Source organism: Chionomys nivalis, chromosome 4 (genome assembly GCF_950005125.1).
Source record: "Chionomys nivalis chromosome 4, mChiNiv1.1, whole genome shotgun sequence".
Lineage (NCBI taxonomy): Eukaryota > Metazoa > Chordata > Mammalia > Rodentia > Cricetidae > Chionomys > Chionomys nivalis.
Genome location: NC_080089.1, coordinates 116,360,801 through 116,381,059, shown reverse-complemented (window position 1 = coordinate 116,381,059; position 20,259 = coordinate 116,360,801). Strand labels below are relative to the sequence as shown.

Sequence of the window (20,259 nt, the reverse complement as noted above, 5' to 3'; positions counted from 1 at the left end):
TCTGGTGTAGGGCACCAGCCTCAGGGTGGAGGACCATCCCTGGTGTAGGGCACCAACCTCAGGGTGGAGGACCACACCAGTGTGGAGGACCAGCCTCAGGGTGGAGGACCATCCCCAGTGTGTGCTGAGTGCTGTTCCCAGTGCTGACACCACCCACTGGGAACTGAATCTGGGTCCTCTGGAAGAACAGTCAGTGCTCTAAGTGCTGAGCCCTCCTCTACCCCGATGTGCACCTTCCTTATCTCAGTGCATGGCCTTGCGCTCACTGAGAAGCATAAGACTGGGCCAGTCCCACCTGTCATTCCCAAGCACAGCGGCTGAGATCAGCTGTTCCCTGCCCTACGTTACTCTGTGCTGTGTAAAACAGCAGCCTTTGCTTTGCTCTGGGAGACCCCATTTTATAAGCAGCTCCGAGGCTGTTTAAGGATGGAGGATGATCACATTCCTGGGTGGGCACCATCTGACAGGGGCCACCCATCCAGCAATGACAGGTGAGTGATTGCCTTAGAACACAAAGTGTGCCAAGGAGCACATGGGTGTACCACACCCACACCCAGAAGACCAGGCCCAAGAATTCAATGGACACGTTTACAGAAAGAGCCTGATTCTCTCACCTGGACCTACTGACCATGAGATGGTGACAGCCCTGGCTGCCTCTCATCCAGACACTCAGCCCGTGCTTCAACAACGATAAACTCTCACCTGTTCTGGGGCTCAGCTCAGCTCTGTTCCTTTTGTTCCTGCAGCATACTCCAGCGCCAGCTGCCTATCCTCGTGTTCAGCTGTCTGTACCTGTTGTCCATCTGTCATTCATCAGGCCCTGGTCCTTTCTTTTCCTCACTTCATGCCTCCAGCTCAGCTATAACCCTTAAGCCTACAGCAGCAGCCAGGACATCTCCAGAGACCTCTGTATGCTTGGTCCTCTCGCCTCCCTGATATTCTCTTGTAGTCTTAATAGTTTCCGAGATCTTTTTGAGGTGTCCTGACTCTTTAACCCTTTGCAGCTATTCTGTAAGCTACATATATACATGACAGATAGGTAGGTAGATAGATAGATAGCTAGATAGATCGATAGATGATAGATTCAGTGTGACATGTGTCATGTGTGATCTGAGCATTAATATGAATAAAATGGAAATAAAAGAACCCATGTTCTCCTCAGCTGAGGTCATCAAGCAAAGCACAAATATTTGGTAAATCGCTGTTGCTGAAACCACCACACCCTGGGAATTTGTTAGTACATCTTGACATTGTGGAAAGACACAAACATGTTTGTGTGTGTTTCTGACATAGAGTGACATGTTCTGGTCACACTCACAACAGTGTGTTGGCTACCATGGGTCTTCTTTTTTTCCTAGGCTTCCCTGTCTACTGAGCGTCCATGTGGAAATGAGACAGACCCCAGCTTTGCAAAGTACAGGCACCCAAGCCGGGGCCTTTTCCAGTGGTGCTGGCATCTCTGTACTGTTTGATTCTTTACTGTGAAGAGCTTGCCTCCTTGGAGACCCCACCCACCCACTTAGCCACTTGCTATCCCTATGAACTAGCTCTCTAGGGAAATACTAGGACTTCGTGTGGTAAAGAATCTAAGCAAGACAGCAGGGAGTGAGATGGGGAAAAAGAAAGACAGGACAGGAAGGCCGGCTTTCCGTGTGCTCAGGCACAGCCAGCTGGTAAGGTCGTGCCACAGAGCAGCCAGGAACAACGAGGAACTGCCCAGACACTAGAATCAGCCGGTGGAGAAAGCAGCTCTCAGATTCATCAGCTCCCAAACACTCGGCGCATCCCGGGAGACGATGAATGGCAAACTTGTTATTCTAGTCACGCAGCGGTCCATATCAGCTGTGTTTTACCCTGGACGATTCTGCTTGCATTTCTTGGCCTCTATGAGGCTTTCTCCAGACCCTACTACTAACCAGCCCACGTTCAGTGTCCCCACAGTCGGCAGAAAAGTTGGTCTGAGGTGGGGGACAATTCTGTATTCTGTCAATTATGTTTTAAATAAATGCTGCTTGGTCATTAGCCAGGCAGGAATTATAGGCGGGAAAGCCAGTCAGGAAGTAGAGGTGGGGCAATGAGAACAGAACTATCCTGGGAAAAAGGAAGCTCTTTCCACAGTCCTGCCCAGACACCGAAGAAGGGAGATGTGACCTGCCCAGCTGAAAAAGGTACTGAGCCATGTGGCTAACATAGATAAGAATAATGGGCTTATATAAGAGTTAATAAGAAGCCTGAGCTAATGGACCAATCAGTTTATAACTTATGTAGACCTCTGTGTGATTTTCTTTGGGGCTAAATGGCTGCGGGAACTGGACAGGACAAAAACCCCAACAAGCAGCCCAGCCCTCATGTTCCAGGTCTGCCTGGGGCACATATGTGGAGGCTGATACTCGTCCTTCTGCATCCGACTTATTAGGAACCCACCCAGTTCACTATTACCCAATTCACTGTTTCCATTGCACATTGCAATTTCAGTGAGCCCAGGACACTTAGGAGAGACTAAAGCTACCAGGGGCAGAGCTTTGAAAGGGTGGGCAGAGCATGGGAGGCAGGGCCTTTCATTCTCACAGCTTCCTTTGTGCTCTCCCACGGCCCCTCCCATACCTCTCAGACAGTCCTTGGCTGGCATTCATGATCTGGGCACAATTGTCCATCAGCGCTGATCCTACCCAGTGGGAGGAAGTGGTGGTGTCAATAGCCCAGCCCTCCAAGCACACAGCCACTCACCTGGCTTGCTGGCAGACGCAGCAAACCCACAGCTTCTCATGCTTCTGGTAGGAGCAACAGCTCTTGCAGACGCTGAACTTGCATTCCCCGCAGCGGCGCCTGGCGTTGACCAGGAAGGTGAAGGGCGAGCAGCACCGCATGCAGCAACGCTCCACGAACTTCTGGTGTTTCGAGAGGATGCTGCACTTGCTGTTCTCCTCGGCCAGCCTCTGCTTCATCTCACTGCAAACCAGACAGAGCAGGAGATGGTGAGGTGGAGGAAAACATTAGGGTGCGGATGTCAGCCTGGAATGCCTGGCCTGTCCCCTGCACGTGCCCTGGTAGACTCTTCCTGTAGAGTAGTGGTTCTCAACCTTCCTGAGGCTGTGCCCCTTTAATACAGTCCCTCATGCTGTGAAGACCCCTGAACCATATAATTATTTCACTGCTACTTCATAACGGTAATTTTGCTGCTGTTATGAGTCATAATGTACATATCTGATATGTGACCTCAAAGGGGCCTTGACCCACGAGTGGAAAACCATTGTTACAGACCCACAAAGCCAGAGAGCCCATGGGTGTGTGTATGTGTGTGTGTATGGTGTGTAGTGTGTGTGTGGTGTGTGTGTGTAGGTGTATGTGTGGTGTATGTATGTGTGTGTGTTGAATTTGCATGTGGAGACCAGTGGCCAGCCTTGAGTATCTTCTCTCCCTAAGGCTCAGAGACAGTCATGAAAGAGGTGGAAGGAAGATTTTAAGAACTGGAGGTCAGAGAGGACCAGGGACACACAGTGTCTCTGGACATGGCAGAACCATTGCTCTCAGAACTCACAGCAGTGGCCTGCGTGAGATCAAGGCGGTGAGTAGCCCAGCATGGGTGGGAAGGGGTTCAAGAGTTCCTGTGCCCAACTGAAGAGTTGGACAGTCGGTTGTGTCTATGGAAGGGAGTCGGTTCTTTAAGGGTGTGTCACCCACACCCCGGTGGATGTCCCTATGCCCAGAAGTACACAGGCAGCGCTGCTGGAGTTGGTGAATTGTTACATTTTTAAAAAGAGGAATTGGAGGTAGGGTTAGGGATGTTGGTACGGATCTGGGAAGAGTTAAAAAGGAGGAGTTGGGCTGAATAGGATCAAAATACATTACATAAACCTCAAGAATTAATAGAAATGTTTTTAAGAAACACATTAGTGTCTTACTTTATTGCTTCTCTCCACTGTATTTTTTGAGACAGGGTCTCTTACTGGGCCTGGAATGCACTGATTGGCTAAACTGGCTGGCCAATGAGCTCTGGGCATCTCTTGTCTCCACCTCCCCAGCACTGGCACCACCACATCCCACTGTAGTGTTGGTTCTGGAGACCTGAACTCCATCCTCACTCTTGTGGAGCAGGTCCCTTTCCCACCGACCCATCTTCCCTGCCTCCGAGAGACCAGTCCTTGACCTCATGGCCACAGAGGGACTTTGAATGGTAGGTTAATTTGCTGTGCCTCTGGGCATCATGAAAACCTAAGCACCTGTCCCTCAGACCTACATGGAGGGATAAATTGTCACTAAAAATAAGCAACCTTGCAGAATAAAATCTTTCACTTCATTAACGTCTTTTGAGCGGGGCAGGAGATTGCTTCTGCTAAAACATTAATCTTCCCAACAGCCCTCCTGCGTCTCTGATGTTCCACTTCACACCCTTGGAGACCTGCGCAGCCAGAGGCTTGGAAAGCTTTCAAATCAACAGGAGCTGGTAAGGCTCCTCTGGCAGGTCTGAGACATGGTGACTCCAATTTGGACGAAAGACTTCCGTTGGAGTTCCTGGTCACATGGGCATGTGGCCAGCTGCAGTAAAGTGAACTCCTACAGCTTGTGCACCCCTGTGAGGTCAGCAAAAGGGATAGGAGGGGCCCGAAGAAGGAGGAGCGGCCCCAAACATCCTGAGTGACAAGGGTAGGCAATAACAGTAGCCCCACAATTCAGAACGGGCAAGTAGGGTTGTCTGTCCTGCTACAAAAGCGGGGGCTCCCAGGCAGGGATAGAAGCTGTTTTCACAACTACTGTTATGGTTACACGATCCCTCTACTGCATCACGTAATGGGTCTCAAGTCGACAGAGCTATGAGAAAACCAGGCTGTGGGAATTTCTCAGGGTCATTACAGCCAATCACGTATGGGTGCTCAAAGGATATAGCACATTACTGCATTAACTTCTCTTTAGTATTGAACTTTATTTCTAGATCTTACTTCTTAGTTATTTTGTCTATCATCCATCCATCCATCCATCCATCCATCCATCCATCCATCCATCCATCCATCCATCCATCCATCTATCTATCTATCTATCTATCTATCTATCTATCTATCTATCTATCTTTGTGTTGGTTTCTCTGTGTAGCCCTGACTGTCCTGGAACTCGCTCTGTAGAACAGGCTGGTCTCTAACTCACAGAGATCCACCTGCCTCAGCCTCCTGAGTGCTGAGATTAAAGACGTGTGTTGGGCCTCATGAGGCAGGGCTTAACTTCCTGAGCTTAACTTGAGTCTGGAGAGGAGTGATTCAGCACAGCCTGACCTAGGCCCACCGCTGCCCAGTCACTGCTGACGTGGCAGAATACTATTGGCCCTTATTCCTCACTCCACCTCACCCTACCCCAAGACTCACGCCCACTACCTCAGCCCTATATAAGTTCCTGCCCTGATGTAATAAAGTGAGTTCCTGCTTTGATAGTCTCCCAGCTCAATGTGTGTTTCTCCCCTGTGGCTGTGGGGAGGGGGAGGCATCTGAGTCATCAACACTCACCATCCCGCTCAGCCCTAGGGAGAGACCAGCGGGACCAGCTCTGCCTCAGCCCTGTCTGCTGGAGAACCCAGCAGGCGTGCACCACCATTGCCTGGTCTCATGTATTTAGTTTTATTTTTGAAAAGTTTATACATGTATACAATGTATCTCAATCGTATCCAATCCCTACTCCTTCCAGCTTCTTCAACACTGTATCTGCCAACCAACTTCATGTCTCTCTTTCTTTATAACTCACTAAATTGGATGAGTGTCGCTGTATGCACTAGGGCATGGACAACCCACCAGTGGCCAGTTCTCCCTGAACAACCATCAGCTGCCATTGGCTCCCTAGGAGCGTGGGGGTGGGATGTGCGGAGGCCCTCCCTGCTCCACGCTGGAATCTTTAACTCTTGTGATCTTGTCTGGTGTGGCAACCACAGCAGGTGTGAACGAATGCGTGTACCAGCTATGCCATGTCCAGAGGCCAGCAATCCACGGTGCCCCGCCCCTTCTCCTGCTTTTACATTTTTCTGCCCCCTCTTCCACAATGTCCCTGAGCCTTTCTGCTACTGAGCAGCACCTCAGGCCTGCATGTGCCTCATGTTGTTTATCTGCTCATCGGCTGCCTGGAATTAAATTATGTCTACTTTCGGCTGTTACGGTTAATCCTGCCATGAACATTTATATTCAAGCTCTGTGTGGATACATCTCAGTTACAGGAATGGGACAGCTGAGTCATATGGTTGGTAACTATACCTGGAAAATTACCAGACACATTTTCTAAACATCTCCATCATCCCCATGGCCTGCTGGGAAGACTCCAGTGTCTCCACACCCCCACTATGACGGCCCCCTTTTCTAATGGCTACCATCTTAGAGGACATGAGCTGTATTATGCTGTGATTTTGATTTGCCAGGCTCTAAGGACTAATGAATATGATTGATTTAATGATACCGAGCATGATTTCATGGGCTCTCAACCATCTGCACCTCATCGGTTCAAATCCTTTGCCAGTTTCCCAATAGGAGAGAGGATGTGTCTTTTCCTGTTTGCTGCTTCATAGGGATTGTGATCTATTCTGGACACAAGTTCTTTATCAGACATGTAAACTGGAAATCTTCCCATCCTTCCACTAAACATTATATTCTCCTAGCATGTTTTAGAGATGAAGGGAGACTGCCAATCATTCTCCGAGGTAGGAAGGTGCACACAGCAGGGACGGCATGAACACAGCCTCTCAACAAAGATGCTGTTCAGATCCTTAGAACTGGAGCAGGCAGTCAGCTAAGTCACTGGGAGCAACACAATTAATAAATAATATAAGAACCTCCGGTTGACCAATTTGTATCAAATTTCAGGCACACTAAATTTAACGGGCTGAAGCATCCCGGAAAGCAAGTCTTCATGGTCACAGCAACTCCAGGAATCACCTGCAAGTCAGTTGAGCTTGAGGAGTTTAATATACAGGACTGCGGATTCCTGTAGGTTTTCTGGAAGCTTCTCTCAGCAGGGAGCATGTGAGGCAAAGCAGGGAAGGGGGAAGGGGCTCAACCAGTGGAAGCCAGTATGTGAAGGAGAGGGTTAAGGAGGAAGGGCAGACTCTACCTTCCACTGTTACCAGTTGCTACCAGGTGAGCCTGATTCACAGTAGGCTCTGCCCGGAAGGGAGGCTCAGTCACATAGGTGTGGTTAGCTTGGGTTTTCACTGGACGCCAGGGTCGGGGACACTGCAGTTATGAAGAGAGAGGGTGGATATGCACTGGATGCCAGGGTTGGGGGAACTGGACGTCAGGGTTGGGAGCACTGGAGGGAGGGTGGGTAGGCATTGGACACCAGGGTTGGGGGAACTGGAGGGAGGGTTGGGGGCACTGGACGCCAGGGTCGGGGGCACTGGAGGGAGGGTGGGTAGGCACTGGACACCAGGGTCGGGGGCACTGGAGGGAGGGTGGGTACGCACTGGACGCCAGGGCCGGGGGCACTGGAGGGAGGGTACGCACTGGATGCCAGGGCCGGGGCACTGGAGGGAGGGAGGGTACGCACTGGACGCCAGGGCCGGGGGCACTGGAGGGAGGGTATGCACTGGACGCCAGGGCCGGGGCACTGGAGGGAGGGAGGGTACGCACTGGACGCCAGGGCCGGGGCACTGGAGGGAGGGTATGCACTGGACGCCAGGGCCGGGGCACTGGAGGGAGGGAGGGTACGCACTGGACGCCAGGGCCGGGGGCACTGGAGGGAGGGTATGCACTGGATGTCAGGGCCGGGGCACTGCGGCCATAGAGGCGAGGCAGCTGAGCGGGCTCTAAGGTGCCCATCTGAAAACTCCTGCTCTCCTCAGCTCTCTTGTGCTGTTTTCATGTCACACTTATTCCTTCTCGTTTTATTTATTTCTGCATCAAATCTTTCAAGGATTTTCCTTCTAACACGCAGACAACAGGTTCTTCCACGAAGCCTGGCCGAGCTCAAGGCATGCCCCACTCCAGAGCTGCTCCAAACTTGTCATGTCACAGCTACAGAAATAGATGTTTTGGCCCTAGGGACTATGCCCCTGTTGTGGGAGTATCGACACGTCTCTGACCTTGAGCAAAAACAACAACCAAACCTTCCCTCTCCCAGGAGGAGCGGAGCTGTCCATCACTCTGCAGACGGTGGTAAACAAAAATGAAATGTGTACAGTGCCAGTCTGTCCCTCAGCCAGGGCACAGAGCTCCAGCTCAGAGCCCCGCACCTCCTGACATCTGGCACACCCTGCACGGCCACCGAATGTGAAGTCCCAGTTAATCACAGTCATAGCTGATTCGTCTGCTGGGAAGAGACGTCTGCGGAGGTGCCTGCCAGCGGCGAGGCAATGGCAGACTGCACCGCGGAGCCCTGTGCTGACCATCCTCAACACCCTGCTCACTGTAGATACCTTCTCACAATCTAAGTTCACAGAAGGAGCCAAGGAGAAACCCATACAACAGCTATTTAACTTACATTTTATGCTTGTGTGTGTACTGTACACATATACCAGAATTACAAGTCAGAAAACCCACAGGGGCCCAAAGCAGGACAGAGTGCCATACACCTCAAGCTCCTTCATTCACTTGTAACTTCTTGCGGCTGCCTGTGCTATCTCCCCATCTCTGCAACTGACTGACTCCATGTGCCCACAGGGTCTGAACTCGAGAAACCTTGACTTTCTAATGGGACTTGCCTGTGAAGACTATGATGTCACCAGGCTGTGGGGATTTCTTGGCTCCATTGTAACTTATGGGCTGTATATGTGGCCTGTCACTGATTGAAATATTATTATGAGGCACACGGCTGCAAACAATAAGACACGGGCTGTCCTTAGAAATAAATTCCAATGGGCAACTTAAACAGGATCGGCTAAATGCTGAGTAACAATGTAAACACCGACTGGTGTTAACTACACGGATCCAAATATACAAACAGAAGAAAGCAATCTTAAAAGATGCATCTCCACGTGCACACCACGCCTTCTTTGCCTCAGGAGATGCTAATGGCTGTGCTCTCCGGTTCACCAAGTGTTTCTTACCAAAATGTGCATTCTACAGTTCTGGTAACCTGCTTAATTCGCACGCTAACGGAAGAGAAAGGTAAAACTGGGTCCTTTACTGCTGGACCCTTTACTTACACACTCACACTTGCTCACTCACTCACTCACTTGCTCACACACTCATTTGCTCACTCGCTCGCTCACTCACTCACTTGCTCATTTAGCTTCTAATATGTTTTCCTGACAGGTGCTGGGACAGAAAGAGAATCACAAGCCCCAGCTGCAGAGCACAGGCTGGAGGAGCTGCAGACAGATGTGTTAAGTGTCAGGCACCCCAGCTGCAGAGCACAGGCTGGAGGAGCTGCAGACAGGTGTGTAAAGTGTCAGGCACCCCAGCTGCAGAGCTGGCCCCTAAGGGCACCCACGGAAATAAGGAGTACACATACAAAGACACAGACACAGACATAGACACACACACACACACAGAGGGAAGGGAGGGAAGGAGAGCGAGAGAAAGAGAGACAGAGAAAGAAAGAAAAAAAGAAAGTTTTTTTTTAAAAGTTTATATTTAAATTGGTAGACTTTGACTTAAGCCAATTACTCCCCCATAATGTGAGTGGGTCTCATCCATGCCCACAGAAGAAGCAGAAACCGCACCACCTCCAGACTCAAGCTGGCAACTCTCCCTGGATCTCCGACCTCCATTCACCCTGAAGACCAGACCTGCCTGTTGGCATCATCACCGAAGCACATCCCTGAGACAAATCAACCTCACCCGTACGCACACATCCCCACTAGTTCTGCTCTCTGGCGTGCACACAATGACCGGCTTTGGTTTCCATGTTAGACAGTGTGAGAACAGCCGACACTCAGAAGTGTGTGCACACGAATGGCTGTGGAGGCCAGAGAGTGACCCCTAGGTGTGTGGCTGATCCCCGGAGAAAACTGGGCAACTGAGAGTGACATCCAGGCAGACTGGTCTTGACACAGTTTTTCCATTTGGCTGCAAGGTTTTATTCTCTGGGCTAGCTCCTCATAAACCAGCTAGCCTGGGCTAGCTCCTCATAAACTGGCTAGCCTGGCATAGGCAATGGTGAGAGACCCTTTCTCAAACAAGGCAGAAACCATGGACTGACACCTGAGTTTGTCCTGTGAGCTCTACATGCATGCCATGGCATATGTGCACCTGCATCCACATACATGAGCATGCACACAGGAACGTGGAAACACAATTTTTTAAAACCACCTATTTTTAATTGACATTTGTTCAGACACCACTAGAGGGCAGTCCTGCACTTGGGAACGGAAAGCGTCTTGGCAAAGGGAATGACACACTGCCTTCTATTGGGCCAGGATGACCAGAACAATCAGAATAAATAACAGGACACACTGAAACCTTTCAATAAAATGTCTGTTTTATGCCATTTCCTCGGTCATGGATTCTTCCCAACATCACAATAATAACTAATTCTCCTATCCCTTGAACACCTGTGTTCAAAGCCGTATCAGACACTCGACAGATGTTACTAACCTCAGAACAATCCTCCATATGAGTTACTTGCATTGATGGGTAGGAAATCAGAGACCCAACGAATGGACCTTGGGCAGGGTGGTTTATTCTGAGTGTTTTCTACAGAAGGAGGGCACACAAGGCCCCACCCCTGGGTGAGCCCCCACCTACTGGCAGCTGATGGCTCCTAACAGAGGTAGAGACAGGCAGCATTTTTTTTTATAGTGAGGAAGTCTTCTTGTCTCATTAGGGAAGAATCCCAGGGCATGGACATGGGCAAAATGAGCATGAGAACAGCGGGAAGCAGCCCAGTGACTTGGAGTAAACATTGTATCAACGAGGAACATTGCAACAATGAGGGCTCTTCCCAGTGACAGCAGCCATGTCGCTCCACACAGCAACAGAGCAAAACAGTTCTGAGTAGGACGTGAGTTTCAGGGTAGCTGGGAGGTCCCCAGTGGACGACCTCACACCCACGTGTATGGGTGGCACTCACTGGACTCAGTGGGTTATAGAAACTATAAAAAGAAAGAGAAGAGGACATGAAATTGAGCGAAGGTTGGGGGTGGGGGGCTCTGAGAGGAGCTGAGAGAGGACAGTAGGGGTGGGTGCGAGTGCTGCTTAATACATTGCACACCTGTGTGGAATCATCCAACACTAGAGACTGAAGATCAAGGCGAGAGAAAGGGTCTGTAAATGAGAACAAAGGAGACAAGCAGGATGCGGCTTCAGCAGGACATTCATGCCTGCTTCATGAGGAATCCCTTGGCACACAACTGGACCTACAAGAAGTAGCGAGGACAGGGATTTGGGAGGTAGCTCAGGTGACAGGTGGCTTTCCTGGCTCTCGGTTTAGTCCCCAGCACCACACAGACCAGGTGCAATGGCATGGCCCTGTAATGCTAGCCTCTGGAAGAGGGGGCAGGAGAATCAGAAGTTCCAGGCCAACTTCAGCGAGATGCTGAGTTTGAGGCCATCCACAGAGATCCACCTGCCTCTGCCTCCTGAGATTAAAGGCGTGCGCCACAACTTCCCGGCTGAGGACAGTCTTTTGTGTACCAGTATTTACCAGTCATGTCTTTGGGAAGCTGTCCCAGAGGGTACTATCATCTCTATCATGGGGATTTTTCTTTACCAGAGGTAAAATCAGTCATACTTCATCACTAGCCAGTGACAGTCACTGGGAAATGGGTGCCCTGGATGGCGGGGGAACTGGATGTGCTACAGAGCATCAATTAAGATCCAGGGAGGAGACTGCTGTCCTGGGAGGATGCTGATGTGTACCAGATTAGACTGGAAACCTGGGTCCTTTTCACTTCCGGTTCTCAGGGGAAGGAGATGAGGAGGGAAACAGAGAGAAAGTGAGAGGGGGTAAGGGAGGGAGGGAGGGAGGGAGGGAGGGAGGAAGGGAGAGGGAGAGAGAGAGAGAAGCAGATGGAGAGAGACAGAGAGAAGTTATTGGTAATGGTCTCATATATAAATGGCAGAGTAAAAAATATGGAAAAGACACAAGAAGAACCCAGGAGAAGGTGCCTACAGAGGACAGGACACTTTCAGGTTGGTAGTGCCCACAGAGAGACAGGACACTTTAGTGACCCCAGCTCTCAGAAGCATCTTAAGCCAGTTTCCACCCTGTATCAGCGAGGAGTGTGGACTGGCAGGAGCTCAGTGCAGTACTGTTTGTTATACAACACACGGAGCAACTGCTATCTGTAGCACTTTCCAAACACGCCTGCGTGGCCCAATCTTGTCTTGTCTGTGGTCTGTCTAGGATGGTTCTGGTCTGTCCTGGAACTAGCCTATTCTATGGTCCAGGGTAGTGCTGCAAGCATTTGTTGAAGAGATACACTAACCAGAAGAGATGTGCATATGTGTGCATGCATGTGTGTCTGTGTCGTCTGTGTCTGTGTCTGTGTGTGCGTGCACATGCACGCATGCAGGGGGAGACCAGGAGACAAGCACAGGTGTCATTCTTCAGATGCCATCCTCCCGACTTGGACTTGTTTTTGAGGCAGAGTCTCTCCATGAACTTACAAAGTAGACTAGGCTGGCCAAGTCAGGAACGTGCAGGGTCTTCTTCCCAGCACTAACACTGTAGACCAGGCTGGCCAGCTGTGAGCCCCGGGATCTGCTTCCCAGCACTAACACTGCAGACCAGGCTGGCCAGCCGTGAGCCCCCCGGATCTGCTTCCCAGCGCTAACACTGCAGACCAGGCTGGTCAAGTCATGAGCCCCGGGATCTGCTAACACTGTAGACAAGGCTGGCCAGCCGTGAGCCCCAGGATCTGCTAACACTGTAGACCAGGCTGGCCAGCCATGAGCCCCGGGATCTGCTTCCCAGCGCTAACACTGCAGACATGCATCACCACACACAACACCGTACGTGGGTTCTGGGGATTGAACACTTGTCCTCATGCTGGCAAAGCAAGCACTGAACACCATCTCCTTAGGCCCTACCTCCCTCAAGAAGATGCCTCTCAAGGTTTTTACCGAACATCAATATTTATTTCAAAGTTATAGCAGGGAGGGAAAAAAATACATATTGAAAAAAAGAAAAGGAAAGAAGGGCACGGCGAGATAAATATAATAATTCTCAAGAAATTCCTTAGTTCCTCATGGGAGATCCTGCTTCCTGAGACTGAATCCTAAGTTAAATTTCTCATGCAGGGATTGGTAGCGGGAGACTGTGTGGTGTAAAGGCCAGCATCTTCCAGGTCTTAGTGCCAACACACACCTTAGCTCTTCGTTCCTTTCCTTCCTGATCCTCCTCATGATCTATAAGGGATGATGCTCTTTAACTGTTCATGTGACCAAGTCAGTGAGGGCCAAGGTCACTGCAAGGTCACTGCATCCCAAGTGCCCCACTGCTTTGCTATTGCTGTGATAAAGTGCACTCACACACATCAAGGAGGAGGAGAAAGGGCTCATCTCTGCTAACAGCTTTGGTCACAGTCCACTGGGGCAGGGAGTCGAGGTGTCAGCAAGGTAGAACAGCCGGTCACAGCACGGCCAAGAGCAGAGGGAGTGGGAAGGCATGTACCCTTAGCACTCAGCCGGCATCTCAACTCTCACACAGGCCAAGGTACAACCCCAGGGAATGGTGCCACCCCAGTGGGCAAGGCCTTCCCATAGTAACTAATGTAATCAAGACAACCCCTCCCACACATGCTCACAGTCTACCCTGGTCTAGATAATCCCTCACTGAGACTCTCTCTCCAGGTGATTCTAGGTTGCATCAAGTTGACAGAGTTAACCATCACATAGACCCTCCCACTGGTCCAGAAGGAGGCACTCAAATGTTGACAGTAGAGTAAGTAAGCAATTGGGATGGACCAGGAGCCAGTGGTATGCGGAGACAATTTCGGTACCACAACCAGCAGGGGAGAAATACGAACAGAACAATCACGATCTAGCCATTTTGTCTGGGGCTTGCTTTCCTTTTTCCCTAGTTCTTCGTTTCTAGAACTGATGTTTAAGTTAGCGCCCTCTATCCTATGCAGGTGCTGGTGCGGTGAAAGAACGGAATCCTGTGAAACCAAAATGCAATCCAGGCTCAGCATGTCAAATATGAGAAGCCTGTATTTCAGGTTTATGCTCAAATGTGGTATTTGGTCATGGTTTAAGCCTTGCTGAAAGTATAATTTTTAAAGGATTTCTGCAGAGCTACATTTCTCCGACTGCTCTAGATGCGAAATACTTCTGAGCTTGGGTTAAAGCATTTCATACCTGTTTGCCACACAATGAGAGCTTTTCTCTCTAGGTTCTGTCAAGAGCCATATAAATCTAGACAGTAGGGGCTTCTGGCAGTGCAGCAGGTGGGTCTGTGCTTAAGGCCAGGAAGAGGAGTTTCTGCCTGTGTATTATGGGATATCATCTCCTCAGAAACACACTCAAGATTCCATGCTTGGGGCTGGAGAGCTGTCGCAGTGACTAGGAGCACTGGCTGCTCTTGTAGAGGATCCAGGCTCATCCCCAGCACCACATGGTGGCTCACGGCTATCTCTAACTCCAGTTCCAGGGGACCCAACACCCTTCCTGTGGGCTCTGAAAGCACTGCACACATGTGGTGTACATATGTACATGCATGCAAAATACACACACACACATAAAATAAAAATAAACCTTTGAAAAAGGGTCTACTTACAGGGAAAATGAGGGTTACATTATGATCGGAGCAACAATATCAGAAGTTGAATGTAGACTCGATATATTAAATGACAATTCTTGGTCCAGCAAAATACCAGGTAGGTAAAGATACTTACTACATAGCCTGGAGACCTGGGATTGACCCCCAGAACCCACACAGTGGAGGAAAGAAGGAACCTGACGCCACCAAGCTGTCTTCTGACCTCTACACACGTGCCATGGCACGCCTGCATCCACCATCACACACACACACACACACACACACGACAACAAATACAACAATGAAAAGCCACTTCTCCCTTTGCAAAATATTTTAAAGATTAACACTATTTACTGGTTAGACTCTCCTCTTTGATAGTTTATGATGCTGAAATTACTCAATCTGTCATGGAAATATTCTGTGTAGTTTCTGAGAGACTTGGCAGGCCCACTGCCGCCACAGCACAGTAACCAGCCCTGACTGTTGTTCAATGCAGGCAAGGCTGTGGGGTTTCTGTAAATAAGGCCCACAGTAGCTTGTAAGTGGTTCATTTAGCAATTTGCTTTGCTAATGAAAGTAGCAATTCCATTAACAAAAATGTCAACAATACCAGGGGAGCCACCTACATACAGGGGCCAGGTTCAATTTCTCATCCACGTGGCTGCCAACACACATGGGTGCTGCTGGAGACAGAGGCTGAAGAGAATGGGGGCGGCCTCCCCAACCCTGCAGAGCTCGTGGGCGCCCATGCTGCTAAGTTCCGCTGGAGATACTTAACCACATAGCCTCTGTCCAGAGCCAAGTCCTCCATACTTGCTCTGTGTGTCCACAAGCCAGGATCAAACCACGCCCCCTTGCCTCTCTGCCCAGCCCCTGACATGCATCTGCTCACTTGATATTCCCAGAACCAATAAGACAAGCATGTTTCCAGATCATAGACGTGGAAATTGAGGTGCATTACAGTTCATACCACACAATGGGAGGCTCAAGTTCTTCAAGACCACGTTTGTTTTTTCCTTGGCATTCTTCTGATTTGCTGTTATCGGGCCTACCTCTATCTCCCAGGCTCCCACTGTGTGCCAGAGGCCACCTCCACGGCCAGCACATAGTGGGTCCTCTACACAGAGCTACCACGTTCTAACTCTGACACGAAACCAGCCCCTAGCTGTTGTCTTGCAAGGGAAGGTACGTTCCCACAACGGGGGGAATTCGGCGTACTTGTTAGATTGTGTGTTCAGGAGCACAGCAGTGTCTCAGATCCAGCGGGCTGCTGACGGCGCAAACACTTCAGAACATCTCCAAAGAAGGAGCGGTGTCCTCAGCGGAGGGCCGCGTTAGCACTGAGCCACGGTTTCCACAGTGTCGGGCAAGGAAGGCAGTGGCGGTGGCTAGGAAACATTTATTTTAATGCTTGTTTTTTATTTTATTTTATTTTATTTTATGTGACCAAGTATTTGCCTGCACGTATGTGTGTGCAGAGCCTGAGGGGGGAGCTGGATTTGGATCCCCTGGGACTGGAGTTACGGACAGTTGTGAGCTGCCATGTGAGTGTTGAGACTCAAACCTGGGACCTCTTAAAGGCCATCCAGTGCTCTAACCACTGAGCTGTCTCTCCAGCCTTATTTCTGTGATTATTTGACTGATTTCACCTCCCGACTTGGGAGGGGGCGAATGCACCAGCCACGGCATCTGGAGTTCCCCAAAGGCTTTAAACGAATTTGTAAACACACACACACACACAACCTTTCCGCTGCTGACTCTATTTTTTCTCATGTGTGGGCGTGGGGGTGCTTGTGCCGTGGCATGCTTGTGTAGGTCAGACACCTCAGGTATGCATCCACAGCTACCGCCTTGTCTGACACAGGGTCGGCTGTTTACCTCTGTGCACCTCAGGCTAGCTAGTTCTCAGGCTTCTGCGGATCCTCCGGTCTCAACCTCCCAGCTCTCTTAGGAAAGCTAGGGTTACAGGTGCTGGCCGAATCATGATCGGCTTGTGGGCTCCAAAGGTTTGGGCTTGGGTTTTATACTTTTGTGACACATGTTTCAGCTGCTGAGTCAGCTCCCCTACATAAATGTCTTAACGGGACCATGAGGGTACCCACCTAGAGATTAGTGCCCGATGCTCAAATTCAATGTTGCGGTCAGGGCTGGAGTCTAAAGTAATCTTTCGTTCCTTTTCCAGGCCTGGATTGAACCCAGCGTCTCACACAGGCAAGCACTCTGTCACTGAACATATCCCTAGCCCTCTGAACCATTTGTTTTGAGTCACTAAGTTGCCCAGGATGGCCTTGAACTTGTGACTATCGTACTCCAGCCTCCCAAGGGGCTAGGATGGTTGGCCTGCACCACCATGTCCTGTATCACCAATCAACGTTTCCAGCACTTTTAAGAGATCCTGCTGGCATCCTGCTGGCGGCCAGGCTCATGCCAAATTCTAGTAAGACTGTTTATGCCACACAAGCATACGGCAGCGAAGGACTATCAGCCTGTGTGGAACACGGTGTTCGTAGCTGTTTTTATAATGTGGGAGAGACAGGGCACATTTACTGTAAGAGGCATGGCCCCAGTACCACCAAATGCTGGCTGGTAACTCAGACCGGGGTAGGGAAAACACTGGCCACTCTGCCTTATGCCCACAGTCACCAAATAAATAAATTTTTATTTATTCAACTATTGATGCTGTTTGATGACATTATACCAACATCCTTGTTCATCTAAAGTGAAACCTCTGGTGTCACGTGATCCAGTATCTACTAATGGACCCAATGCAGCCTCCCAAGGTCTCATTTTCCATAATTGGGGACTGTGAGAGACATCGTTCATTTCACAAACACATCCGCTGTCATCACAGGTCCCAATTCAAAGGCATCAGAGAAGCCCAGCCCTCACCCTAGTGCCATGCTGGTGTCTACAGCCACACCCAGTAAACTGCCTCCCAGGGATCGGGTTGACATGAGAGTCTGGGAGTTCCTCGTTGCTATTGAAGCTTGGCTATCTTTGTGGTCTCGGGAACATCTACCCCGCCTGAGACCTTGGACACAACTGTAGCAGGTGCACCACGGGTATTCTTGAATGAACAGGTGCCTGTGTGAAAGCAAAGTTAGATTCTCACACGGGGGCAATGACCAGCACAGGAGTGTGCAGGGACAGAGTGATGGATGTTTACGTAAAAGGCCTGCAGGGGCTTTGCTCAAAGTGGAATATTCCTTTATACTGTGTGAATATATGTTGGTGTGATTGGTTTAGTAAAGAAGTTGACTGGCCAATAGTGGAGGAGGATAAGGTGAGGTGGGAAAACCAGACTAAGAACTGGGAAGAAGATGGGTAGAGCCAGAGGTGTTACCTGTGAGACACAGGAGGAAACAGAAGGTGCAAGATGAAAGAGATAATGCCACAGGGCAGAATGTAGATTAATTGAAATGGACTAGTTTAAATAGTAAGAGTTAGCTAGTAACAAGCCTGAGCTATCAGCCGAGCACTTATAATTAATATTAAGTCTCTGTGTGGTTATTTGGGAATGACTGCCAAGACACAGAGAAACTCCGCCTACATTTAAGATGGCGCACAGGAAGAGGCTGTGAGGGGCCCTGGATAGAGAGAGCTGTCCTGGACAGTGCCAAGTCTCCTGGTTCACAGGCTTCCTTCTTTCAACTGGCTCCACCCTCTCAGCATGGTTCATACAGGTCTTTACTACACAAGACTAACTTCCTCTCCATCATGCCGAACCAAAGGGCACCACACACGCCACCACTTTTAACAGGGGTCATGTATGGAAGTAGGGCCAAGGGTAACGGCCAACAACAGTGAGCTGTCCCTTGTTCTGTATACGGCACACCTATCAAGCTGAGGTCTTAGAGGACAGAAAATGCTGGCCTTGTCAACAGGGGCATATCTGTTTAAGACATGGTAGTTCAAGTTGGGCATCTGTGTATGCTTCTAATCCCAGCACTCGGGAGGCAGAGGCAGGGTGATCTCTGTGAGCCCCAGACTTGCCAGGAATATACAATAAGACCTTTTCTTAAAAGTAAAACAAACAAATAGGAAGGGGTTCAGATGAGTCCTACCTGCTCCCCAGATTCCCTCCCAAGATAGCGGCTCTCAGTGTGATTCTCTGGAGCTGGTCTAGAACCCTGATCATTTCCCATCCCTGCTATGGCTCCTCCCTAATGCCAGCTCCCTCCTCACACTCTGTGGCTTTCTCTAGGTTCGCTCACTAGGGGGTGAGGGGAGGAACACGTGAGCACACTTTATTACAGTTTTTAAACAAGTAGACTTGGTACCTGCCACACCAACATTCGGGAGAGTGAGGCAGGAAGATGAGGAGTCAAGGCCAGCCTGAGCTGTTCAGCAAGATCCTGTCTCAAAAAAAATCAAAGGTAAATAAGATAAAGATATTTTTATAGTTAATGGAAATTTAGAAAAGAAAATATAGAGTAAGGAAAGGATCAGTCAGAAAGAGCATGCCCAACACTTGGGAACATTCCTTGTGTATCTTTCTAAGGACGCCCCACATCCCTGCTTCTCCACTGAACAGCATGCTATTATCATCTGACCTTGAAATCAGAGGCAGGAGGCTGGGGCGAGCTCGGAGGCTAAGTGCTTTCTAGGCAACCTGAGACCGGATCCCAAGCACCGACAGAAAATGTTGGCTGTGGCCTCGTGTATCTACGATCCCAGGATCCAAGGAACAGAGATGGGTGGGGATGGGAGGTGTGCGCTGGCAGGGGAGGTTGGAGGTTTTCCCTGAGCTCCTGTGGGCCAACCAGCGGGCTCCAGGTTCCATGGGGGATCTTGTCTCAAAAAGTAAGGTGGGTACTGTTGAGGAAGACACTCGTGTTGACCTCGGCTTCTGTACCAGCACACATGCATGGTCTCCTGCACACAGATCCACATGCTCACACATATGTGCAAGATATGAAGACAATATGATGAGTCGTATTTCTCACAATCTGACCAAGCTTGAATACTTTCAAAACTCTGTTCATTTTCATATTTTGTCTGGCATCTTTAAGATGTCATTTAAAAAGCAATACTATGGCTCATCCCCCTAAGAGTTAAATGCTGAAGAACATTCCTTTACACTGTGTGAGGATGTGTCACTGTGACTGGTTCAATAAAGAGCAGAATGGCCAAAAACTAGGCAGGAAGAGGTTAGGCGGGACTTCTGGAGCAGAGAGGTCATGAGGAAGAAGAAAGATGGGTTGTTAGGGGGATGCTGAGGAAGCAGGAAATGCAGGAGGAAGAGGCAAAAGTCACAAGCCACGTGGCAGCACACAGATTAATAGAAATGGGTTGATTTAAGTTATAAGAGCTAGTGGGACAAGCCTAAGCTATAGGCTGAGCTTTCATAATTAATAATAAGTTTCCAGGTCATTGTGTGTGTGTGTGTGTGTGTGTGTGTGTGTGTGTGTGTGTAGTTGGTGGCCCAAAGGAAAATTCATCTACAGATAAACTATTTTGTTTCACTGCTACTCTCAGGTCACACCCCTCTGCTGGTGTGGGTACCACTTCCTTCCTATTAGAAAGATAGGCTGGGTCTGGGGAGATGGCAGAATAAATAAAATGTTGGCAGTTCAGATGCAAGAAGGTGCTAGGAAGTCCTGCTCGGTAACATGTCTGCAACCCCAGCCCTGAGTGGCAGAGACAGGAGGA

The 20,259-nt window shown here is 49.7% G+C and overlaps 1 protein-coding gene across 2 annotated transcripts in view; it reads right to left on the bottom strand.

Annotated features, from left to right (window-relative positions):
• Myrip (myosin VIIA and Rab interacting protein) overlaps nt 1–20,259 on the bottom strand; it is a 172,890-nt gene that overhangs the window by 76,700 nt on the left and 75,931 nt on the right. For both annotated transcript variants that reach the window (XM_057768005.1, XM_057768004.1), the window contains exon 3: nt 2,728–2,949. In XM_057768005.1, the coding sequence (XP_057623988.1) occupies nt 2,728–2,949 (222 nt within the window). The remainder of the gene's footprint in view (nt 1–2,727; nt 2,950–20,259) is intronic.